Genomic DNA, 27,625 nt, shown 5'->3' with positions numbered 1-27,625 from the left:
CTATATTCCTCCCCTCTCTTCTATATCCCTGCCTTACCTGTCAACAGTTTTCACAGTTTACTGTATGTGGACATATTTCCAGGTTACTATTTCTGTACACTGTTTTCACAGTGACCTTTACCTTTCTTGCGATTTTCATTTAACATTCATGAATTCAAACAATTACAGTATGTCACTTTTGCACATGATATTTCAGCACAATATCCTGAGCTACGAGTATTCAGTACACATATTTTCTTGATCTTTCTCACTTCCCACTCTTTAACACATTTCCTTTCTTACACCTTTCTCTTTATCTTGATTTCTGTGTAATCATGTGCACAATGTGTGTCAGACCCAGCTGTGTTTTTTCCCATGGAGCTGTGTTGGCCTTTGGGATAGATTGCCTGTCATGGTGCTTCCCTGCTGCTTTGCTTTATTCCGGGTCACTGCGACCTTCCTCACCTGTTAGACTAATGTCTGAATATTGTGTTTCATGATGCTGGCTTCTTTACAGTGTGCAACTGCCTAAAATGCCTTTAAACATTCTGTCAAGAAGGCTACATTTTTGTTTCTTTTGGAAATAAATGTGATAAATAATCTGCTAGACGAACCTGAATGGTGGTGTCCATGTTTTTTATTCTATGTTTCAGGCGCGGCTCGATTCGCGCGGCAAACGCTTGCTTGCTAGAAATAGAACCGACGCCTATTTTTACCGCGACACGCGCGCGTGTTGGAAGCTTTTCCAGGCTAAATATAATAGGAAAATGTGTTTAAATGTCATTTTGTACACAAATACATATGAATTCCTGATATTTTGATATTTGAAAGTCTATAGGTTGACATAAATTCAGATAAAATGTAATTAAAAAAATAAAATAATAATGATCGATTTTCAAATATTGCACCTGTCAAACATAATCTATTTCGCCGTCAATAAAGACGGTGTCCTTTATCAGTAGGCGTAGGTGTAGAAAAAAGTATATATTGTTGTAATGAAGACATGAGCCTGGTCTGTCAACGGTCTCCCTCTACAGCAGCAGCGCGCCAGCGCCGCGTCAGGCACTCTTCTGGTGTGTAAAGACACAGAATCTGCCACGCTTCTGGGACGCTTCTGGGACGCTTCAGACACGCGGCGCTCATGCCACGCAGCCAGTGTGTCACCGGCCTTATAGTCCGGTGCAACTTATATATGTTTATTTCCTCATCCCTCTCGCGGCTGTAGACGGTAACGTTTTCTGTTAGTTAATTTCTCTCGGTTCATGTCAAATTAATTTTGATAAATAAGTCGCACCTGACTATAAGTTGCAGGACCAGCCAAACTATGAAAAAAAGTGCGACTTATAGTCCGGAAAATACGGTAAATGGTAATCAGCTCTAATAAACGGCTACACCCTCTTTAACTCCAAGGTGTCCTTCATAATGCATAATACAACCAAAACATAAGCTGTTCCCTTTGGTCTGTATCTGCACATGCCCAGGTCAAACACATACTGACCCCGGCCTGTCCATCTGGAGCCTGTCCATCTCCGGATTATCCAGGCCAGTCCTTTTGCCCTGGCACCACCTGCTGGCCCTCCTCACCACAGCTGGTTCTGGAAGGGTGAAAGTGGGTTAGGCATGTGCTCTGAGCCTCTGGGTCAGGGGTGGATACATCAGGATGGGAGGGGTTTAATGGTGGTTTATAATAGTCACAGTAGCCAGAGGCAGGAGTCTATTATAGATGGCGCCTCCCTCAGGGCCACCTTGTGGGTCTACAGAACTATAATACTAGGGCAGAAATGATAAAGGAAAAATGGAAATATGGAACATGATCCACTCAGAATTATGGGGCTTAAACATCTATTTTGGGAAATTGTTTTACTTGCTTAAAATGGCCCCTTTCTAGAGTTGATTTGCCATATATAAAAAAAGTTTAATGGAAAATAATGAACTTTTATCACAATATGCTAATTTTTTGAGAAGGACCTATATATATATTTCCTTCAATTTGTTGCAGCCTATATAAGCTATATAAGCACCAGAGGTTAAATGGCAGCTGAATACTCTTCTCAATCATCCATGGCTAAGAGTTTGCTGACTAATGTTCAAATTAATTAACCTACCATGTAGAATTAGTGGAGTAGTTGATACGATTACTTTTCACAGTGTTGTCTTGGTGTCATTCAGTCTTATACAGTCTCCAGTAAGTGCTTGTTCCATATTTTATTGTTTAAATGGATTGCTGTGCTGAAGATTGCTGCCCAAATTGCTTATTGATTAAAGTGAGTGAATAGCAGGTTGGGAAGTGGCATATTCTCCAGAGATGGAGTTAACCGGCACTGTGTTATCTGGGCTCACTTTGATTATAAACAAAATCATTCGGTCATTTAGATAAAGGATAACCCACAATTAACTGCTTTTAATATAATCTAAAAAAAAAAACTAATTAGTTGTGGCCTTTGATTTGAGGAGATGCAGATTTTTCCCCCCTTTTGCTTCTGGATCTTAATTGTTTGTACAGAATATTTGTCTTTGGTGTATCTCCTTCAGTTTATGGTGAATCACAATTAGCTTGTCTTGGTCAGAGAGTAGAAAAATGTTTCCTCCATGTAAAGGACCACCTGGCTTGTGGCCCTGAGCTAAAGGCTTCTTCTTCTACAAAGCTTGGTCAATCAAGCAATAATAGAGGGAAAGTAATTTTACTATATCATAATTAATCTTTATTGTTTTATTTTGACAGACTACACAGAATAACAACATTGATAATGATAAGAATTGTCGCTTGAGCAACAAATTAGCGATTTTTGAATGGCTATTTGACACTGAAGATTGTAGTAACGGGTGCTAAATATTCAGCTTTACCATCACAGGAATGAATGAAATTATATATATATAATTAAAATAGAAAACAAATATTTTGTAATATTAGTGCTTTTGCTGTATTTTGTATCAAATAAATGCAGCCTCGGTTAGCATTTGTGTGTCAAAGAGCTGCTTTGATTAGTTGTGACATTCAGGTACTGTTTTGCACAGTTCCTGACTTTAGTTTGTTGAACCAAAAGAGTGTGTACAGATTGTTATCCTGATTTCTAATGTAGATACTGGTTTGTTTCCTGTAGTGATAACCTAAGCCAAAATTCCCATGGTCATCTGAAGCACCAAAACATGCTAATTGCAACCAGACCTCCAACAAATGACCACAATGCTGTTAATAGTGAGCTCAGAAGAGCATGTGGGCTTATTTTGACCATACATCAGGCAGCTTTATCTTCAAATGAAATGTTGTTGTTCAGAACAATCTGGAAGGATGATGCATGTTATTGCCAAACATCTTTTTTGCATATTCCCAAACCATCCTTTCACCATGGAAAGGTAAATCTGTTCAATCACGTCTTCCACCTATTCATTATTTCCTGCAGTGTTTCATGCTTTTCATTAGTATCATCTTATTTTCCAGGCTCTGAGTGCATCATTGATTAGATGTCCTGAGCTTCTCCCTCTCAGGCTTCATTATGAACATCAGTCATACACTATATCTCACCTGAATCAGCCTTCCTTATTGAAAAACTTTCCCTGTGTACAAAAAAATGATTTGAAGTGATTTTACTTGACTGGTTTCATGTTATAAGTAGGCAAAATAAGCATAAATGTGAGAGTGTGTCTAAGAAGGGCCCAAAAAACACCTCAGACTCCGGAGCCTCCATTCAATTTCTGCCTATGACAGCATATTTTATTGGACTTACTGGTTTTAAAGATAATGGGCTACTGTTGTATTCAGAAAGTTCCTTCATAAATTATTTTTGTATGTTTTAGTAATTTTTAAAACATGTTTATAGCAACCATCAAATGGAATGATGTAGTTTTTAATTGCAATTATACACAAAGTCTATTTGTTTTATCTTTTGTTTAAATTACATTGATTCTGCCATGAAAATACATTGTTGCTGTTACTTTATGTGTAAATAAATAATGGTTGCTTTACATGTTATTCTGTCAGCGACAATGATTTCAAGCTTATACAGAAAAGTTATAACAATTTCCTTTTTCACAAACGGAAATAAAACCTAGATGATGCTATAATTAGAGCCAGAGGATAATTAACAAATGTCTAGGTTACTCTGTGAGCTCAGTTAATTAGGAGCCACATAATGTCCTCGTGATATTTCTATCCAGAATCATTACTGAAGTTTTAAGTATATCTTCAACCTCATTAGCAGATCTGTCCCATCCATTTATTTGCCCCATTTGCATCTGACTCCAAAGGGTCAAGTGTTTCTTTAGTTATAGCCAGTTGAAATTCTTTAATACAACCAATTCAGTCAATTCATAAAAAAAAAAAAAAAAAAAAAAACCTGCGAGGGAAATATGAAATATTATTAATAAAAAAATTTAAGAGTTTAATTTCTTTTTTTTCTGCGTCTTTTAGTAAAATGCATGCTGTAAATGTGCTGCATCTGTGAGATGTTAATTATTTAATAACCTGTGTAAATACACTTTTTCTATATATTTTGCATAAGCCTTTGAAATGTTAGAGGATCCCTGTCAGAGGACCTCTGTTTTGAAAGTATCTGTATCCCAGTCTTAATAATATATTCTGCATTAAAAGCTTTTAAAAGCTAATAAAAACTTTTAAAGACTGAACAGATTTGTGCTGTGCTGAAAAGCTTTTATCTAATCCCAATAAAAAAAGAAAAAATAAGTTAAAACCGAGCCTTTTATATGTTGTTTAATGTGTCATTTATCACTAAATCTTAGATATAATGTTTTTATTAACTCATTTTCTTTCAATTAGCACAGACTTTGTATTTCTTTTTTGGTCATAGGCCTCGTAGATCTGAGCTTATGCATTCAGTATTTGAGTCAAAAAGCATTCTTTGTGGTTTTATATATTTTGTAATTTTTTTAAATCTGTCAACTCTAATCAATATCTGGAGACTGGCTCTGACTTTCAGTAAGTAGCATTGTCTTCTCCAGACTGCAAATTGTATATGAAATGGAGTCAAAATGTGTGTAGTATATTCTAGCCTTAAGATCAGAGGCTTGATTCAAAGCATGAATCTGTCCTCAGAAAGTTACTGTGAGTTATCCATTTTTAGTGTGTAACTGACAGTCAGGAGACACTTCTGTTGTGTTTATAGTCGGAATGGTAAAGGTAGTGAGATTACGATCAAGAGCAGAGAGATCATTACTCCTCAGAACCAAACCTTCAGCTCTTCTGAGAGAAACAACAGTCACACAGATTCATTCAGAGCATGACTCATGTAATTTATCACATACACATTTCCTTTTTTGCCACAGGGATCAGCAAAAGGTTAAATAAATGTGGTAGTAAGTGTAAAGTTGTCTTTTAGTCATCAGATGATATAGTTTTTTTTTTAATCTGCAGCACATTTATGAAACAATACTGTTTTCAAGTGCATGTGGGTTTAATATTAGCCACATCATCAAACTACTTAACAGAATCAGACTCACTTAATTTCCGTGAGACTTTTTCTCGGGGTTAATTTCAGAGTCTACTGTCCATTTAACTATATCATTGCGTGAAATTTCTTTTGTCCACCACCATGCTGGGTGCCACTTTGATTATCTGCTCTGTAATTGTAGCACTTCTCTGTTGGCAAATAGAGAAGCGTTACACAAACAGCATGATAAAAGGCCTCGTGGATTCTCTTATGCTGTATGGAGCATATAAAACCCCACAGCACCTCTGCTTCAGTCCAACCTGTCTCTGCTTGCATGGGTCTGACAGAAATAGCAGCTAATGGAACAAGCTCGCCGGCCCTGATGGGTTAAGGCTGAGTGGGCTGAGGGTGGATTAGAGCTTCCTGTAGCTCAGAATTCTGGGTAGGCGTTGGACTGGATTTGGCTCCAATGCTGCATGAAACATTCCCATATGTTCCTGATAATTACACAAAGACATGCTTGCAGAGCTTTGACACATTTTCTATAACAGCTCCAGGCCGGATTGTTGTGGCTGTTGATGTATTATACTGTATGTACCTGTATATGACATATTGTTTTGCAGCATGTGCAGGCACACATATGCATATTTAACAAGAACAAAGATACTCATCAGCCACAACACTAAAATCACTGCAAGGTGAAGTGAATAACGTTGATTATATTCTTATATTAGAAATCAAGTGGACAGTCAGTTCTTGAATTTCATGTGTTGGAAGCAGGAACAGATCTGAGTGACTTTTACAAGGACCAAATTGTGATGGCAAAACGACCGAGTCAGAGCAACAGCAAGTCTTGTGGGTGTTACCGTTACGCAGTGGTTTGTACCTGCCAAAAGTGGTGCAAGGAAGGACACCCTCTGGACCAGTGCCAGGGTCATGGGTACCCAAGGCTCAGTGATGCACCTGATGAGCTAAAGCTTGCCCACCTGGTCCATTTACACAGGAGAGCTGTAGCTCAAATTCCTGAAAAACGTAATGCTGGCTATGATAGAGTAGCTTCGGAACACACAGTTCATTGCAGTTTGCTGTGCACGGTTCTGTGTAGCTACAGACCAGTCAGCAACAGTACCTACAGCAATGGAGCCCAGTCCAGGCCAGCAGTGGTAGTGTTTGGCTCTGGGCCAGAGGTCTCCAAACCTGCTCCTGGAGAGCTACCATCCTGCAGAGTTCAGCTCCAGCCCCAATGAAACACACCTACACCAGCTAATCAAGGTCATATTTACAGACAGGTGTGTTGGAGCGGGGAAGGAAGGTACTGTAGCTCTCCAGGAGAGACCTCTCTCGGGGTTGGTATACCAAATGTCAAATATACATCGGATTGGTTTCTTCTTTAAATCATGAAATAGGAAAAATAGGAATGGTATTATAATGTTGTACTAAAACTAAAATTAAAATAATGGGAAAAACCCTTAAGATAACACGTAGAAAGAAAAAAATGCATCTTAAGCTTGCAGAATGACATACCGTATTTTCTGGACTATAAGTCACACTTTTTTTCATAGTTTGGCTGGTCCTGTGACTTATAGTCAGGTGCGACTTATTTATCCAAATTAATTTGACATGAACCAAGAGAAATGAACTAACAGAAAACATAACAGCGCCCTCTCGCGGATGTAGACGGTAATGTTTTCTCTTGGTTCTTGCGTCTAAATAAATGGGACTTATAGTCCGGTGCGACTTATATATGTTTTTTTCCTCATCATGATGTATTTTTGGACAGGTGCAACTTATATTCAGAAAAATATGTGGACTTTGAACGATTATGTATGCTTTGAATGATTATGTAATTGTGGCATCCATAATTGTAATCGCGATTAGAAATTCATATAATTGTGGAACCCTAGTGTGTGTGTGTGTATGTGTGTGTGTGTGAACGTAGTTATCCTGCAAATGATAAATTAAATTTTTCCCTGTGCTGAAAAAGTATGAAACAAATTCAGTGGCTTTCAATATGATGGAGAGTGAAGCTTCAAAATGAAACCATAAACATGAATAATGTAGTTCATAAACCTAGGATGCATTGGGAAAAAAAAGCTGACTGGTTTCAGTGTTGTTTAGATTGATATACAGTGGATTTATCAGCGAGCCTTTGCTTCTCTGATGCAATTTTATTTAAACAATTTTTTAACTATAGAAACGAAATTCTGCCATAATTTATTTTATATATATATATATATATATATATATATATATATATATATATATATATTTTTTTTTTTTTTTAATTATAATTATTTATATTATTGTGTACCGGATTTATCTACATTTTCATCTACACTGGTGTATCTACATTTTACATTTACATTTATTAATTTGGCAGATGCTTTTATCCGAAGTGACTTATAGCTGAGGAGTACAACAAAAAATGTATCATAAGATGGCAATAAACACGAGAAGTGCCCTTTACACAAGGTTTCAGACATCGTTCAAAATAGCACAAATCTAGGACAGGAGGAGAAAAAGTGAAGGCATAGAATTTATTATTATTATTATTGGAGGCAGTTAGATGCTAACGGAAGATATAAGTTTTCAGTTGTTTCTTGAAGATTGTGAGGGATTTGGCTGTTCGGATGAGTCAGGTCATTCCACCAACAGGGTACTGTGAAAGATAACGTCCTTGAGAGTAATCTAACATAGTTATATTTTTAAAAAGTCGATAGCTATAAATCTATTAAAAATGTGGTTAAACACACTTTTTCCAGTAATTTTCCAACCCGTTTTAATACGTTTTCAAAGGCTTTGAATCCTGAGGTTGTGAATGACTGCCCTGCCATGCGACTTTTTATTATTTTAAATCTGAAATCATTGTCAGGGGGCATATCAGAAAACCATACTTGCGTATTCATTAGGATTATGATGGATGATACTGTTGAGAGCCGCATCGTGTCTTTCTGTTGGGAGTCACTGACGGATAAGCTCAAATGATCAGTGACTGACAGGTCTCACCAGCTCTTAGAATCCATTAACCGAGGTGACACTGCGTTGCTTTGAGACTTTATCTATATCTGCAAAGTTAAAAGAAGACTGCAAGGCATTCAAGGGAGCACTTGGAGTCATTTTGGTACTTGGTACAATTATTTGGTCCCAGAACTTTCCCTGAAAAAAGGCAGGCTTTGAATGGAATCAGTGGTTTAGATTATTGCTTTTTTCCAGTTAAGCTCTATCTTTCTGCTGAAAATGGTTTAATTTGTGGTTTCCGATAGATGTATATTCACATGCGGTTTAAAAAACTGTTGAAAAGGCTCCTTGTTGGAAACAGATAGGTTTAAATCTTGTTTATGGAGTTAATGTTAATTTTAACTCCGCACTGAAAATCCTTCACTTTCTAGGGCAAGTTTTTCTTTTTTCCATATGAATGTTTAATAATAGTACCAGTCTTTTGACAGAAGAACTGCATACATTATGCATACTAACATTTGGTGATGTAATCCTGTTGAGGGAATCCTCTACAGTGAAAACACTCTTAACTGAACACTGAACTCTGAATTTCATGTATTGTTCACCTCTATGATATGCACAGTACATCTGCCAAAATCATACATGTACTAATTACATTTTAGGGATAATGAAAAACCTACACAGAATGGTCTGGAAAAACATGACTGGTTTGTGCCAATAACGAACCGTGAATATAATAGAAGAAGTAACAGATTGTGTCATTTTAAATGGTGGCATTTATTTAATTTCATTTAATATTAATTTAATACTAATGGCCAGTAGGTTTTAGGTGTTCGTAAAGCTATAAACCCTAGGAAACTGCTCAGGCTAAGAAAAATGAATGGATGGACTATTGATAGCCCTGTGACCTTCACGGTTTTTGTATGGAAAACAGCTACAGCTATATAGGGTCACGGGTCAGTTATACTAGGAATCCACGCCAGACATAGTAAACACATAGTTTGATATGTTTGACTGTTATTAAATCTTCCCTACACAGTAGTATTTTTATGAAAAGAATGTAATATGCATAACTGATAATTTTTGGTTTGAATTAGGGATGGGTACCGAGAACCGCTATTTTTTTGGACAGGTATGTAACTGGGTCGATACCGGAGTACCGAAAAGCTTCAGGACAAATTATACTGTTATCGATACATGTGTTGTTTTATCTCTGTATACTTTGCGCTGCTGCTTGTCATTTCCCTTCACTGAAATATGTTTGCTCGACGTGTGTGTGATATCCAGTGCATGTGCTGTGTCTGTGTGTGTGCGTGTAGTCAGTCATCGCAGCAATAGTGAGATGTTCGACAGTGTAGGCTTTCGTTACAAAACTAAGCGACACCAGTGTCAGATGCAGTATATGCAGTTGTGTAATAGTGAACAAAGGAGGCAACACAAGTAATATAATGAAACCTTTACTAACAAAACACAGCATATACCTCAAGCAATGCCCTGTATTATTTCTTGGGGATTTAGCTCCAACTGTAACTCGCGAGACACATTCACATCTAATGTCAATTCAGCGGCAGAGTTACACTCACGAGACACTGCACTTAATTGCAATCACAAAAGTACATTATTTACATGTGCTTTAAGGCCTTGCCGGTGAAACGTTTTATTCGCGTGCTGTTCTAACATGTGCTTATATATGTTATATCCACCCGAAGCATCCATACACTAAAATGCCGGTCAAATAGCACCTGATTATTTAGTTATATTAGTAATCATCTGATTTTGCTAATACTGTCAAAAACACACAAGGTTTAAATATAAACACAGTTAATTATGTATAAGGTGAAAGTAAATAGGTACGTAAAATTTTGTCATTATTTACTCAGTCATGTTGTACCAGACATGTATTAATTTGTATTTATTCTTGTGCTGAACACAAAATAATATATTTTGAAGAATGTGGGTAAGCAAACAGTTTCTGGTCCCCACTGACTATGATATTAGGGGAAAAAAACAATGAAAGTCACTGGGGACCAGCAACTGTTTAGTTTCCCACATTTTTCAAAATAACTTATGTTCAACAGAAGAAGAAACTCATTCAGGTTTAAAACAACTTGAGTGAGTAAAAGATGACACATTTAAAAAAAAAATGTTTGGTGACCTATTCCTTTAATGCTAATAAAATAAAGCACGAAAAATAAGAGAAAAGAAAAGAGACAAATAACTCACTGTTCTTGACTGAAGAACATTAATATAGTAGCTAAAGATGTAAAGCTAAAGCAGTAATAAAATAACTTCTTTCATTTAATTTATTTTTCGAATTTCAGTAATAAAATAACTTCAAATTTTAATTTTTTTTTAAAAATTACTGCATTGCAGTATCGATATGTATCGGTATCGGTAAGCTGTATCGGTATCGATAAAATGTAAATGATACCCATCCCTAGTTTGAATAGAGTTGCAAGTAAAGGAACAGTTAACCCCAAATTTCTTCGCTTTATTCAGTCACCTTCATGTGATTTTTGTTTTACTGTACAATATATAAAAACACATTTAATATGATGTACATGCTGCTCTTTTCCATACAATAAAAGAGAATGATGACCAGGGCCTGTTAAGTAAAATATAAAAAATGCCATATAAATGTGCCATGAAAGTATATGACAAATACTATTAAAAGCCTTGTGTAGTCATTGAATAGCTTTGTGTGTTTTTTACATAATAACATTTGCAATGTCATGATCTTTTACAGGACACACAGGAACCAGTACTGCTTTACTGATCTTTAACCTGGCGTGACACATCTTGATGCGCCATATTTGAATAAGCAAATGTTAATCAGATTTGAGAGCTTTAGTAAATGAAAAGAGAAGAAACGATTATCAGTGAAAATCTTTTTATTTTGAGGTCTGTTCACACTAAGTTATCATATGGCTTGAGAAAACTTTGGAATATAGCACATCCACTTTGGAGCTTGACAGCTTTGGCCATCACTCATTTTCATGTGCTTTTCCTTTGTGTTCTATAGAGGAAATAACATCATACAGGTTTGAGACAAAATGACCGTCAATAAATGATGATATTTCAGGCCTCTGTACACCTCCATTACTATAACCTACATCTGAAAGAAACCAATGCAAATTCAGTTTATCTCTTTCCACCTGCAGTGCGTGGAAATAAACAAATCTGTCCTCTGTAGTCAAATAAGAGCACATCTTTTATTTTATGCTGCTGCTCCACTTATACACAATTCACCGTATGTGTCCAGATAACACTGTGATGAACTGCCGAACAATGAAAAATACCTTTGTGAAGAAGCACCTATTCTATCTATTCACATATTTTACATCAGTCATCAGTGTTATACATTCAGCTCTGAGTATGTGCTTCTCAAAAAAAACAGATTTTACTGTAATGACACTTCTGACCTCTCTCTTACCCAAGCCATCTGTCCAGTGAAATATTGTCCATATACCTGTGGAATGGAATATCCTACATCCTGGTATTTATAAGCTCTTTATGTAAGGCTGAAACTTCATCACCGTCATCACTTATTCATGAGAGACGCTTATTATGCAAAGCTCAGATCAGTTCCGCTAAATGTGTTCTGACCCTGAAGAGACATAAGCAAAAGGTAGGAAAAGGAGCTTTGTTTACCTTTAAATATTTAGTCAGTTTTGTAGCTGTTCTTGACAGTTATTGAATAGTATTAATGACAATTAGTGTGTTTTGTGTACTGTACATAACGAACAATAGATGCAAGAGAAATCAATTTACAGCCTCTTAATCTGCAACAATAGTCTAGCAATATAAATATCAGTCAATTATGATAAAGTATGGTTTTATTACCACTGTAGAGTTTGTTCTGGCTTGTTCAGACAGCATTGCCAACACTCACCTATGTATAGATTTCATTGATAGTTTCAGATGATTTTGGATTATTGTCATATAAAGTCACTCTAAAATCAGAAAAAGAAGCTTATTAGCTCATGCAAATGGACACAGCTTTGTCGCCTAATGTTTGCATTTAGGAAAGAGCGTTATGTTTATATTTTTCAGGTCAGAATATACTGTGGGGTGATAAGTAAAGATAAACTTTTAATGATGTTTGTCTCATTTCCTTAATCCTCCTGAAGCCAGCTATAGCTAGACGCTAGAAATCTGTCATAATGAGCAAATTAGAACTGAAATGAAATTTTCAAACACAAAAATAACAGGGACCTGAGGGCACAATTACTTTCCAAACTTCTTTGTCATTTTATAAGACTGAATAATAAACAGTGTTTGCTGAGTGACAGTGCCAGGATGCTGTTTTATTCAGATGAACTCCTCCTTATAAAGTGAAAAGAAAAAGATGAATGTTTTTGTTTTTGCACTAATTTGAGTGAAGCATGCAGTAGGACTGGGTGAATTAGACATACTTTGTGTCTCTCCTTTTCATTTTGCTTTCCTGCTTATTGGCTAATTTACCACGTTACCAAGATTCTATTCTATTCTATTCTATTCTATTCTAACAATCATATTGTGAATGCTAGTGTGTGTGTGGGTGTACATGCTTTAAGAATTACTGCCAAGTCACCACAATCTGTCCCCGAAATCCTATGAGAGTATAAAGTAGTAATTTACTACGGTGCACTAATATCATCTTGAGCTTATTTCTTATTACAAGAAACTGGTGACAGCACTTTAATATAAAGGTACAGATTCCATATGCCTGTGATATTGCAGGGTATGTATAGTGAAGACGGATAGAGGGAGACTGTCTCAGTGGTAAATACTGGAAACCAAGGAGCTTTAGATAAGTTCTTATCGAATAACAATCTAGCTCCATTTGTAATAAGGAAAAAAAATGGTGTAAATCAATCAGCTGCTAATGGTTAGCCCTATACACTTTACAGGAAATTATCATTCTATCTTCTGTTGCAGTATAATTTGGTTTTAATTTTGCTCTTTGATACTTTGTCAAGGTCTGATAACCTGGTCAGAGGCAGGATAAGTGTTAAATAGTCACCCTACATCAACATCTCAAGGCTTTGAGGGCTGGATTTGAGATTGTAGAGGCAGAAAGATTATGTAACTGTGAGGGAAGAGTGAAATGCAAATGTCATTTTTGCTCTCTGTTGCTTTATCTTACAGCCTTGAAGTAGAGCAATTACTATTCTATTGAGCTGCGCTATGTTGGTGGGAGAAGCTGATGTACCAAAACTTCATGTTTCAAGTCTTAATAACATTAATCAATAAACTGGAATGGATATAGATTCCTTGTGTGTGCTTGAGATCTTTGTGCAGTGTGGATTTAGGCCTGTCTGACCACCTCACTGTTTTCTTCTCCTCCTGTAGGGCATCAATATTGTGGAGCCAAGTAATGAAGAACTTCCTCCCCCGTCAAAGCCAGGAATGTATCAGCTGGACATTGTGTTGAAGAAGGGCAATAATCTGGCCATCAGGGACAGGGGAGGTATGTGCCCTCTTCACCACATTTGTTGAACTATTTATTCCCTTTTATTTAACTTGAGTTTTCCAGATTTGTCAGAGGTTCTGGTGACCTCCTTTTGAATTCACTCTCAAAAATGTGCCCTGAAGGTAATATTAAGTGAACCTGATTTATTGTTTTATTCAAAGTAGTTGTTGGTTCACCAAAAGTAAAACAACAACAAAAACAAACAAACACACACACACACACACACACACAGAAATATGATTTTTATGATGATAGATAGATAGATAGATACATATATAGTTATATTATACACTTTATATTATACATTTTATATAATGATATAAATAAATTTGATGCACTTTTGGATCTATATTATCCTAATGAATCTGAAAGCCCCCCCCCCCATGTTTCTTAAAGGGATAGTTCACCCCAAAATAAAATTGTCATAATTGACTTGTTTTCATGTCATATAAAACCTGTATGACTAACATTCTTCTGCGGAATCTAAGATATGTTTTGAAGGATATTGGTATATGATGAGTATATGATGACAGATGAGTATATATAAGATGAGTATATGATGACAGAATCCCTTTTTTTTTGGAAAAAGGAAAGGACCCGTAATTTGTGCTCTGCATTTAACCCTTTTTTACATAAGCTACCCCTTTAATTTTAAACCTCAAGCAAAATCATAAAATCACAATGAATATTCATTGTTTAACTAATAGTTTGAATCTCTAGGGCCCTCTTTTTCTTCTGCTAACATGCAATGTTTTTTAAATCTGAGAGATAAAATTAGCACGTGAACAAACAGAAATAGTCAAGGCTAAATAGATCTTCTGCTCTGGTCACTTTGACTCATGCAGAGCCTTGAGCTCACCAGAGGATGACTCTACATTCCTGCCCAGTACTCTAGACCTGCTCTGGTGTCATGTGAGAGGATGGACATTAGCACTTTTGATTGGCCGAGGGACAGGCTGGAGCAATAATGGCCTCATTAGGGGCTGATGGATGGTGCAGCAGGTCTGTTCATACACCCTCTCTTTCTTTTTTTACTCACCCAAAAAGAGACACATGCTAAAATAATGAGCAAAGACCTCAGCATCCTACCTGCCCTCGAGACTCGAGATTCTGCTCTGTGTGAGTCATAGTCAGTCATACGCTCCCTTGAAAGAAATCCTGAGTAATTCTCATGATTTCCAACAAAAATAGAATGATTCCTCCATGTATTGTTTGAAATTTGAATAGCTAAAATTATGCTTGACGTATATTTAGCAAGTTTTGCTTTCAAACACAAACATTTTTCTTGTTTTATCTGGCTTCTGCATTTAGCATTCCAATGTTTATCATCGTCTCTATGATTAACTCTAGACACAGATGTGAAATTAGCAGGTTTACTGAGCACCGAACCGGCACTTTCTACAAGTCGGTGACCACTGCTCCTTCCCATTTCCTCTGTGTGTATCCAGTCTAATTAAACAGGATGCACTTTACTAAAGGATTTCCACTTGCTCTGTGTTTTTTTGCAGCTTTCTGCTCAACCAGGGGCCACAGAAATGCATGCTGGACTAGATTTAGGTCTTCCCTGTTTATAACAATAATGATCACAATACATTTCATTATTTTCTTATACCGGACGTCCTGCATGGTTAATTTACACAGATAATATACAGTAGCTATTATTACAATGTGACCCTGACAGATCATGCTAATGCTAATGCTAATGCTGCTAAAGTTATTGTTGATTATATACAAGCCACAGCTCACCAATAGTTCAAAAAGACTTACACATTTCTAACAAAAGAGTTAGATAACAAATTAAATCTTATTGTGAAGTGTTACTAAGGAAATATTTAAATACTAGTAAATATTCAAGTATTGGCAGTACTAACCAGTTACAGAAGTTAAAGAAGAAAGCTGTGTTTTATGCTCAACAAAGTTGTATTCATTGTAACATTGTGCAATGTCATTACAATTTAAAAGAGCTGCTTTGTGTTTTAATGTAATGTACAATTTTTGAATGACTCAATGGAGAAATGCACTTTTTAGAGACAGTGTAGTTATACTGTCAGCATTATGAGACATTTCTTTCATTTCATTGTCAGGAAGAAACTGAGAACAGCATTGTCATGGTTCTGTCTTCATGTCCTGACTTTTCTCTAGTCTTGAGGCAGGATCATGACAGACCCGTGTTTTGTGTACAAGCACATGGCCTTGTCTTTGGGCCATGTGCTTGTGTTGTCTCGTTCCCTTGCCCCGCCCCCTTGTTATCTTAGTCTTGTCGTGATTGCCTTATCTGTGCCACCTGTTGTTTCTTGATTAGTTCCCCTATTTAGATCCCCTAGTGTGCTCTATCTTTTGTCGGTTCATTGTCTCCTTATGTGTTTCTACTTGTCAGCCTCGTGAGAGAGTGTATCCTTGTCACCCCTCTGAGAAGTCTTTTTATATCCGTGAGTGTTTATTTGTAGTTAGTGTTCTAGTGTTTTGAGTCTTTGTTTATCCTGTTAGCTCAATCCTGTTCAGTTATTTTGTATCTACCCTAGTCAGTGTTTTCCCCCTCGTGGGTTTTGTTTTCCCCTTTTGTGTAAATAAATCCTGTGTTTGGAACTTCCTGTCTGCATTTGAGTTCATCCCAACCCCTACACATAACAAGCATGAGTGAAACAGCGGCAGAAGTGATGAGTGTTGAATCTGTTCTCGAGTCTGTTAGGTTTTCTTTTAGGTTGCAGATTCTCTGTTCTGCTTGTTTTAACCTTGAGTTACGGATGATATTGTGTGTTTGTTAGGATGGTGTGGACAGCTTGGCAGAAACTGATCCAGGATTATAACATCAGTGATGTTTCCTGCTGTCTTTCTATGGCATTGAAATCCATCTGTCAGCATCTGTTAATGATCTGATGGTGTGCATGCGTGGTGGAAGTGAACAACATGCAAAGCGCCTCTAGTTGAGGTTTTTACAATCCAGCAGATCAATTATTGCAGAATTTTAAATGCAATGTGTGTCAGAAAATATCCACTCCTGCTGAGTGATGGGTACTGTTATTACAGAATGAGACTCTCACGTTGCATCTACAGCGTTAGTGGATTTGTCTCGTGCTTGCAGTATTAGATGTAGTGTGTTGAGCTAATGAGAGATGGGGTTGATTTTATGAAACCACACATGCACACTCCTTCTTCTAGTGTTATTGCTCATTATACTGCAATGTTTCGTGACTTAACATTTGCATTTTCTGTTATGGTAGTTTGCCTGTTTTTAAACACAAACACACACACACACACAAATCATTGCATTTATTACTTCTTTGTATGGACATAATCTAACAAACACAGACACAAATCTGTTTGTCACCCATTTGCTAAACTGCTTGGTTTTAATATGAGCTATTTAATGTAATGAAAATGCAAAATGCACCAATATATATATAATATCATATTATTTTATAGGGATAATTAATTTCTATACCCACTCTGTGTATAAACCATTTTTTTTACCAATAATTTTACAGTATTATAAATCATGGTGTTAAGTTTTGCATATACTAATATATCAGTTATTATAATGTTATTATTAATGAAAATGAATGAAGAATTCACAAGTTGCCTGCCAAATGAATACATGTAATAAAAAAAGAGCCTAAACATGTTCATTGTTAATATTACCAAATGCACAACAATGTTAACAAATGAAATGATATTGTAAAGTATTTCCTAAAAGGTTGTGCTGACCACCTAGTGGTGTGGATGTTGCATCACTGTGCCATGGTGAAACTGTGCTGTTCAGCATGAGCCATGATTATTCTGTTAAAAAAAGTTCAGAAAATAGGGAGGTTGCCAAAGGAAAGTGAGTATTATCACTATGACTAGTCATGTGATCCTATCATGTTGGCTCCGTTAAATGCTTTTAAATCACTTTTTGTGTACCTGTAATATTTACATTCACATAAGACTGAAAAGCTCCAGTTGGCTTCATAGTGGCCATCATATTGCTCACTTTGTCTCTGTAACCTGTTATCAGACCCGTTTGTTTGTATAATTTTTTTCTCCACATCGAGGGTATCACTTAAAGGCCCTAATGTGTACAGAATGGGTGTAGTGAGTGACAGGACTGGAAGTCTGTGCCATCACAGAGCCCCAGAGCGCCAGGGGTAAGTAGGTCTGCTGAAGGAGATGGAGCTGTCTCAGTGCCTGAGTGCAATTTCCAAATTTCTTGCCAATGACAGCAATCAGTCAGAGCTCTGGGAAATCGGATTGAATAATTTAGCTTAATTATGACTCTGTGTGCATTATTCAATGACCTTTTTTTAAAAAAGAAAAAAAAAAGGTAATTGTAATGGGAGGGTAATTATGAATATGCAACAGAGAGGCCTTTTTCTTATTAGATAATACAGCCTGTGATTTGTTTGCATACAGGAAGAAAATGAAGTTTATCTCACCCCTTCTTGTCCTAAAGGCATCCACAGGTGTTTATTTTGGTGTTTTTTTTTTAGTAGTGAATGGGTGCCGTCAGAATATGAGTCCAAACAGCTGATTAAAACATCATAATAATTCACAAGTAATCTACACAACTGCAATTTTGTAATAAACAATTTATTATTATTATTTTATTTGTAATAAACTATTGCTTCCAGCTAAAATATGAGTCCTCTATATTATATATATATATATATATATATATATATATATATATATATACTGAGGAAAATGTATATTTATTTCTGTTACTGTGAGGTTTCTAGGGTGTGATTGCGTGTGATTACCATCATTAATCATCCATTCTGTGGTCTCACACTGAGTCATGTGTTGTTGGTTGGCAGAATATGTTGAGGTGTGACCTGTCACACAATGGCCCACTTATTATTTGTTGATACATCAGAGCTCACTGACTGTTGGTGGGCGCTCTTAACAAGCACCAAGAGGATGTTGGCACACACTGATCCTGGGGGACACAGTAGGATTGTGGGTATGTTTTGAGACCGAGAGAGTTCAGACCATCATTCATATCGTGCTTTCAATTTTACACAAACTATTGCATCTGTTGATCCTAATGATTTTGTGGGCAATCAAATGATTTCCATCAAGATTTCATCAGTGCTGGGTATCTGAGCTCATGAGAGGAGATTACTGCAGGATATTGTATCCCCATCTCAAATTACAACTTTAACTGATCATCAATAGCTTGAAAAAATAGATCCATTTCTAATAGAACATTTTCTTGAACTTTACTACAAAAAGATATTGACAGACACAATGTTGATGACCCTCATAAAGCCATTCATGTACTGTTCCATGGAATTTATGTCCATTTATGTCCAGTCTGCCGTGTTTTCAAGTGACATTTTAGTATCTCCTCAGCTCGCTCAGAACCTCGCCAGAGGTGATGCGAAAAAAAAAAGGAAGCAGGTACACGTACAACTTTTACACAGTGGAAAACCAAACGAAGGCGAGCCGAGTCGAGTTGAGGCGAGCTGGTACTGTGTAGTGGAAAAGCGCCATTACATACCCTGAACGTTACTTCCTTTTTGGAACTGACAGTTTAGGCTTTCCATTTGCTCACATTATTAACATCACACTGCCTCTTGGTGGCTACATGGCATATATGGCCTCTTTATAGTGGTGCTTAGTAGCTACTTTAATTATAACTGTGCTTTTCTTGAAATGGCCACAGTTTGTTGGCCACTAAAACGGACATGACATTTGTCTTCTGGTCTACTGTATAATACAGCTCAACTGAAATGGGTGCCAGCCAGGTCTCAGTGCCAGTTTGTCCAAACGTAGAGGTTGCTGACTTAACACAAGCTAAGAATTTAATCAAACACTTATCACATGCTTGCCAGACTAATGCAACCCATATATAATGAATAATATAATAAAAATGAAATAAAATGAGGTTGTGAATAGATTAAAAATTTTAACAAAATTAATTACATTAATGTGCTAGTCAGATATAAAGCAATACATATACAAAATGATATGAAAATGCAACACACACACAAACACATGCACGTTTATATTTCAAGCCACATTTTGTATATTCTATGCTTTACTTGAAGTAAATAATGTAATTCATTTGATTTCTCTGCTAGGAGCAAATTCAGCTGATTTGAATGTGTAAGTGGCCGACTGAGACTGTAAACAGCAGTGACAATAACGACTATAAATACATGATGTATTCTGTAGAAGTAGAGAAATAATGACAACAGCAATAAGAACATTTCATTCTCATAGTCTGTGCAGTTCTTTGACTTACAGTAAATTTGAGTAATCTGCTTTACTCTCATCACAGTGCTCACACTGGCGCTGTGACAAAGAAAAACTGTCAGCAAGAATCTGTCAGTCGCAGAGCACTTAATGACTCATCATCACTTATAATTTTATTTATTTATTATTTAATATGTTTATATATATATATATATATATATATATATATATATATATATATATATATATATATATATATATATGTATATATGTGTGTGTATATATATATATAAATGCTCGTTTTCACTCAATATCCTGTTAATCTTGAGTACCTATAGAGTAGTACTGCATCCTTCATAACTCCAAAAAGTCTTTAGTTTTATTATATTTATAACAGAAAGATAGTCTGTACCGATTTTTCCTGGAAAAACACGAGCGCCTAGAGGCGTGGCGTGTGGGCGGAGCTAAAGAATCACGAGCGCGAGTAGGCTTTTGCGTTGAGAGCGTTTGGAAGTTGTGACACAGATCCAGAGGCTGATATTTAACAAGAGCAGCATCAGCAAAGGCGGTATGCTATGTGGTATGTACTGAAACTGTATATATTTGCTTAGCGGTTTTGGAAAATGACTAAGTTCCACTTTATGTCGTCTTTTTTTTTTTTTACGCTGTACATGTGGAAAGTGCAGTTTGATGACAACATCGCATGTTGTTTACTTGATGTGCTTACGCACCGATAGCTAAGTTAACAACACATAGATATTTGAAGCAGTTTTACTCACCGCATGCGGTTCCAACACACGATCGTGACCCTTTTTCGTTGGGACTGCATTATCCTTAAGAAATAAACAATGTGCAGATCCGGCGTCAAACTGGGCCTTGTTTGTAAAACAAGCATCTTCGAAATGCAGGGAACAAAAAAAAACACTTGCACAACTCCGTTGATGCTCTGTAAAAATAAACTCCATCCACTGGTACCTTAATGCTGTTTTTTGGTAATCTGTGCAGGGTTGTCTTGCCCTGGCAACCAAAAACACACTCCTTTTGTGACTTTTCGCGACGCTCTCGCTCTGATCAGTGAATGTCTGTTGTGCTCTCAGTGCTGTGCTATACGGGAGCGCGCGCTCTTCCGGGAGAAGTGCCTTAGGACCCATATAAGGAAATTCCGCTCCATTTAACGTCACACAGAGCCATACTCGAAAAAAACTTTCCGAAACTTGTGACAAACCGGAAGAGGTTTTTTTTGGAACAAAAATACTCCTCCAAACGTACAACTTAATTTTTGAAACTTTGTCCATGTTTAGCATGGGAATCCAACTCTTTAACTGTGTAAAAAACTCAGTATGCATGAAATAGCATTTCACCCCCCCTTTAAACTCTCTAGCCTTTTGGATTGACAGTGGCAAAACTTTTATAGAGGAAGCATCACTCACTGACCCTGCAGTCATACGCAGTTCCTCACTCATTCCAGCTCTCTATTGATGCTTCTGTGAACAGATCTCTGGGAGCACCTCCACTTCCTGCTCGCTCAAGTGTTGTGGAGGGCAGTTTGATTAAAGCAATGAGGACTTTACTCAGGGAAATTCCCCTATTCTTTCTATTTTACATTGTGGCTGATGAGAATTCATTCCTGACCACAGATTTATGATAAATGGCTTTCAGTTCCTATAATGCTGAATGCTCTGCTGCAGATGGCAGTCATGGGCAGAGATGTGACATACATCAGACCCACAGTTTGTGTCAGCATTTTACCCCCCAAGCTTTTTTCCATCACAGACAGTCAGAATTTCCTGATATATTGTTCAGTGCTGCAAATAAATAATCCCTCCTCTCTCTCTCTCTCACTTAATCAGTCTCTTTTTATTTATTTATTTAGTTTTTTCATTCTGCAATATTCTGTGCATCTTGTTACAATGCCACAAAAGTTGGAGGCATTGGAAGTCTGTTTTATTTATTTTTTCTATTTAATTTAAATGTATTTAAATATAAAACAAAGAAAAAATATGGTGTGAAATTAATAAGAAATGTTAATATAAGATTTATTTCTTTATCTTGAAGTTAAGTCGTGAAAATAAACTGTCTTCTTTCAGCCATCTCTCATGGTGCACCAACATAATTCAACATCCAGAGGCAAACAGATTGCTTAACCATAGCCATGATCTAGAGTCGCTGCTTTTGAATTTGAATGCAGTTTATTGTATTATTTAGATGAATGATTCAGTGGTTGAACAAACATTAGGATTGGCTTTAAGGGTGGATGAATAGGAAAATAACATCCCGTGTTGGTATCACAGAATGAACGAAGGGATTTCAGTGGTAAATAAATACAATGAATTTGAATGCAAATTATTAGATCTAATGACTCTGGAGATTTGCATTAAGAAGTTTGTTAAACTGGAGTTTTGTTTTCATGTTGTTGTTGTAGTTTTTTAATATTTTGCATTTTATACGCATGTGAAATTCAGGGGAAATAAAGCTAAATAAATTTCAAAACCCAATGTCAGTGCTAAGCGTGCAGCATGCTGTGATGCTGATACACCGGAGCATGTTTGATTACCGTACTACATGTCTCAGCACAGACGCTTCCCTCAGTGACTGATAGATTATGAAAACGCACTGAGAGTAACACTGCAGAGGTGTTTAATGGGGATTCCCTGCATGTGAGCTGATGCTAGTGAAGTGATTGTATATAGAGCTGTCGTTTGCCACTGCTAACATGCCCACACCAGCACTTTTCTCACTTGTATCAAGTACTTCAGTTTGGAGATGAGTGTGTGCATGTACCTAGGCAAATACTGCAAGAAAGGGATAGTTCACCCAAAAATGAAAATTCTATCATTTACTTACATGTTGATGCAAACCTCTCTGATTTTCTTTTTTTCTGTGAAACATGTTGGAAAAAATAATGTTGGAAACCAAACAGTTTCAGATCCCACTGACTTCCATTATTATTATTATTACCATACAATAAAAGTGAATAAAAGTGGCTTCCAAAAATAACAAACGTACTATAAACCGTCGATATGTGTCCTAGTGCGATGTGGTCTTCTGAAGTGATTCAGTACCTTTATGTGAGAAACACATTACAGTATATTCTAACAATGTGTCTTTAGAACATTAATAATAATGCGTCAAATTTTAATATGCTTAAGATTTTTGAGCTATGTAAACTTGAATTTTTCTCACACAAAGCTCTATTATACTTAGTAGCTGCATCACATTCACTCTGTCTATTGGTGACATTGGATCATTCATCTCTGCACAGGAACACTCAGGGTTCTGCAGAGCAGAGCGTGAGCTGAATTTAATCACAGTGTGGTTGATTTCCTCTAAACCCAACACTTCATTCACTCAAAATATTGACATTTCCCCTGGCATTGATGTTTGTCTTTGTCAACGTAATGAGATCTAAGGTATCACTTATTAGAATTGCTTCATTCAGAACGTGTTTACTGTGGTTTGGCACAACAGACTGTGATTGTCCATTTATTTTGTTGCATTTTGTGCACAGAAATTGTAAAAAAAATTAGAGCATCATTTGCATCTAAATATTTTATTGAAGATGATTGGCATTTCTTGATTAATTAATATAATTTTCAACAGAAATGCTTATTTATTCGTTTAAAAAGCTTATACTGTACATGTTCATGTTGCTTCCTTTATAAATAATGATGGCACTTTTTTATATGAAACCACATACCTTTCTCAGTTTGTCAGATCTGAATGGCAAGTCCGGTGATTTGGTAGATATTATGTTATGTTTCCTCATGTCTCAGAATAGTTCCTGATCCACGCAGGTCAGGTGACACGCAGGACGCCGTGCAGATTTTCCACTGACAAACAGTGACCTCTAGTGTCTCTTTTGGAAACTGCATTGAACTGAGTCGAATGTCAGGATGTTTGCTTTGAGAATTTTAGGAGCCAGTTCACAATCTTCATGTATTAACATTGTCTAATATACTCTTTAGTTGTTCTTTCTGTCGAGTTTTGTTATTTTCTTAAAGTATTTATTGAGACTCTCTCATGTTGATTATTACTCAGTGCATTTGTTTGTTTATGGTTGTGCTTACTGTATTCAGAATGTGCATGGCTTCACACAGCACACTCATGTCATTTTAGTGCTTTAGCCAATAAGGGCTGACCGTTATGTTCAAGTGACCCAAGTCTATTTCAGACCCATTTATAAACATCGAGACAACTACTCTATGAGACAGAAAAAGCCCTTCAGGAAGAGAAAGAGACAGGGATAAGGAATATGTGCAAATGAGCAACAGTATGTGTTTGTTGTAATCAAAAATAAATGTATTTTTAAATGTTTTATATCTAGATGATGTAGGATTTGATGTGATGTTACCAGAAGGGCTGTGTAGAATTTTGAATTGAGTAGAGAATGCAAATTTTATTCCAATTAATTTTCTGAGTTAAGTTTTATCTTTGTTTTGCAGTATTTTGAAAGGGTTTCCAAGCTGGTCATAACAGAAAAAAAAGAAACGTTTTTATTTGCTACTGTTTTTCTTGAAAATGTATATCTATATATATATAAACAGTTATATTGATCTATATATTTATCTTGATGTATTCACAGGGACCAGTGACCCATATGTGAAGTTTAAGGTCGCGGGGAAAGAGGTTTTCCGCAGCAAAACAATCCACAAGAACCTGAACCCAGTATGGGATGAGAAAGTCAGTCTGCTGGTGGAGAGTTTGAGAGAGCCGCTCTATGTGAAGGTACATGATAAATCTACTGTATGCTGGCTTTACAGTCAAAGATCTCCTGCTTCTGCTCTTTGTTGTGTGAAATGAGATGCCTTACTTCTGGGTGTGTTTTTTGTCTTTTTTTTCTGCAGGTCTTTGACTATGACTTTGGGCTGCAGGATGATTTTATGGGCTCTGCATATCTCTATTTAGAGTCCCTGGAGCACCAAAGGTCCTCTGATGCTTTGTGTCACATCTGAAACCCAATCTCACGTGTCACAATATCATTAATTTACTTTAACACTGCTGCCCCCTAGCGTTAATAAATATGTACAAACATGATGCCCCCTAGTGTTAATAAATATGCACAAACACATGAATGCTGATCACGGCAGGATTTTGGCAGTTCATACTTTAGGTTCTCTCTCCTTTTTAGGACCTTGGATGTGACCCTTGACCTCAAAGATCCGCACTATCCCAACCATGACCTGGGTTCCCTGGAATTGGCAGTCACACTTATTCCAAAAGAGGGAGACTTCAGAGAAACAGTGAGTTATTTTTCTTAATAATGTCTCAATGTCTCTGAGAAGATGAATATGTGACGTTGCTTGATCAGATGTTCCTGAAATCCCCATTGTTTTACACTTTCCCTAAAAATATTAGGGAATTTGTTCAAATGTGGCTTCCAATTCTGGAAAAGACATAAAAATGTATAAAAACTTGATGAAATGTATATTTCTTTAGCAAATATAATTGTTATGTGCTTTAGCTCTACAGTCCATCATAGTAAAGTTTTGGGCATGTATTGATCAAGTGTTGTGTAAGCTCTCTATCTAACCGCTTTTTCTAAAAATAGGAAATGTTTTAAATTTGTACGAATAGGTTTGTTAAAAAAAAAAAAAGAATTTCAGCAAGCACACATTAAATTCTAATAATATTTGACAATAGTACTGCATTTATTGTGGTTTTGATCAGCTTTTGTGAGCGTAAGAGACTTCTTTTTTATTTTCAGTCTTTCCAACCCAAACGTTTGAACAGAAGTGTAGGGTTTCATGTATTATGTTATCTTACTGCAGTACAGAAGACTACAAATGTGTTCTCTGGTCTGGATGAGCCAGTGTCTGACCTGGAAAGGAGTTTTATTTCATCTGAGGGAAATCGATTGTCCAGACTCTAGAGAATAAACTCAGCGTTGGAAAGGCAGAATTTCAATGAGAGGAAAAATGAGAATAGTTGCATACTGCTTTCTTTAGAATTTAAATTTGTGAAGCAGGATCAAAATGCAGTGCTAAATGTTTCAGGCATATGCTACTTTGTTGTCAGTCACATGACTCAATGTTGCATGTTTAGTAAATTGATGCTAGATTTGATCAACAATAAATATGGATATTGTGTTTCCAAATCTAATTTTGTGTAAAAAATAAAATCTCTTCTTTTATTAACATGTATGTAATAATATATATTTTGACAGCAAATAGTGAAAATATATTTAAAAAGGGGATTTCTTTGCTACCCCAGAAATGGAATGTCAAGTTGAAGCACATTGCACATGTTAAACATGCTACAATATACAGCAGAAATAGTCAAGTATTATGTTAGTATACTATTCGTTATATATACGACTTTTTTATGTTCTTTGATTAATAAAGGAATAATTTTTTTCCCTTAAACAACAATTACTCTAAGATGCAGTGACTTATAACACCTCTATAGTTTTTTGTATGTGTGTGTATCCTTGTGTTGGTGAACTAACAAAGCTTTGAATGACAACATTTTCTTTGTTTTTGTGCGATTTAGTGGTTTTATTAGCTTTTAATGGCTTCTCCCCAACCATAGCTTCCCCGGGCTGTTGTCTTTTGACCCCTTGACTCTTGTGAACTGTATTCAGACAGGATGTCAGGTTCACCTCTGACACCCTGTTAGAGAGGACAAGGGGCGGCTTTATAACGCTCTGTCTCATTCACAGACCATGCTTATGAGAAGGAGCTGGAAACGATCCAGTAAGGTAAAAACAGCATGTCCCACCTGTAATGAACCTCGCTTTCTCCAGTACTCTGCTCAGACTGAAGGGGGCTGTGATCCCCAGGCCTTTTCCTTTTTATTTCTATATATTTTTTACTTTCACTTTTTTGTTTCAGTTGTAAAATCGGCTTTTGCTGACTTTATTTTCTATGTGCTGCAATATACATGGTAAGAAACGCTGCCATCTAGTGTACCGATAAGAAAGCACACCTTTGTCAAGTGCAGGGCCCCAATTTGTCCTGCCTTAAAGGCTGAAATTAGCTATAAAAATAAGTTCCAGATACAAATTCAGGGCCATCAGAGTTTCCTTTGTGTATTGCAGAAACTGACTGAGAAAATAAAGCATACTTTGTTTTTGTCATCTTTTTATTGCATCGACTGCACGGTGCATGTGCTGCAGTGTACTGCAGAGGAGATTTCACATCTTTAGTGCTTTATAGACAAACAGGATGTAATCAGAGCAACCACTTTTATAACCTGGTAATTTTGCATATGTAAAGCTATGTGTATGCAAACTTCTTTTCTTACCATGAAAATGATGCAAATTGTGCCCGATTTAATGCCTCATTTGAAGCATGATCATTTTATTTTATTTTATTTCTTGGTATTTTAGATTTTTGGTGGAGAGTATGTGCACATTAACTTGTTTTTTTATTATTATTATTTGTTGCCGTTTATTTTAATGCTTTATCCATCCATCCAAGTGACAGTATTTCTGAATTGTATATTTTTGTATTACATTTTTATTAAATATTAGCTTTATTATCATTAAGTAAAACAAAAACCATTAAACATATTTTTTTAATTGAAGTTTGCTAACTAAAACTTGCTAACTAAAGTAAATTTAAGTTAAAAAGTTTAAGTTTAAGTTAAATTACTACATGTAAATAAAAAAAAAAACTGGACTAAAACTAAAACTTAAAAATAAATTAAAACAATAAAGTAATATATATATATA

At 36.2% G+C, this 27,625-nt stretch overlaps 1 protein-coding gene across 5 annotated transcripts in view; it reads left to right on the top strand.

Annotated features, from left to right (window-relative positions):
* The window catches only part of LOC113079408 (multiple C2 and transmembrane domain-containing protein 1-like), a 137,577-nt gene that overhangs the window by 32,845 nt on the left and 77,107 nt on the right, over positions 1 to 27,625 (top strand). For 4 of the 5 annotated variants that reach the window (XM_026251677.1, XM_026251690.1, XM_026251692.1 and 1 more), the window contains exons 2-6: positions 13,656 to 13,773; positions 24,536 to 24,678; positions 24,798 to 24,877; positions 25,082 to 25,193; positions 26,612 to 26,650. In XM_026251677.1, the coding sequence (XP_026107462.1) occupies positions 13,656 to 13,773; positions 24,536 to 24,678; positions 24,798 to 24,877; positions 25,082 to 25,193; positions 26,612 to 26,650 (492 nt within the window). The remainder of the gene's footprint in view (positions 1 to 13,655; positions 13,774 to 24,535; positions 24,679 to 24,797; positions 24,878 to 25,081; positions 25,194 to 26,611; positions 26,651 to 27,625) is intronic. The other variant, XM_026251686.1, reaches the window with a different exon arrangement.

Source organism: Carassius auratus, chromosome 5 (genome assembly GCF_003368295.1).
Source record: "Carassius auratus strain Wakin chromosome 5, ASM336829v1, whole genome shotgun sequence".
NCBI lineage: Eukaryota > Metazoa > Chordata > Actinopteri > Cypriniformes > Cyprinidae > Carassius > Carassius auratus.
Note: the sequence above shows the minus strand (reverse complement) of the source record. Positions and strands in the feature narration are given on the sequence as shown.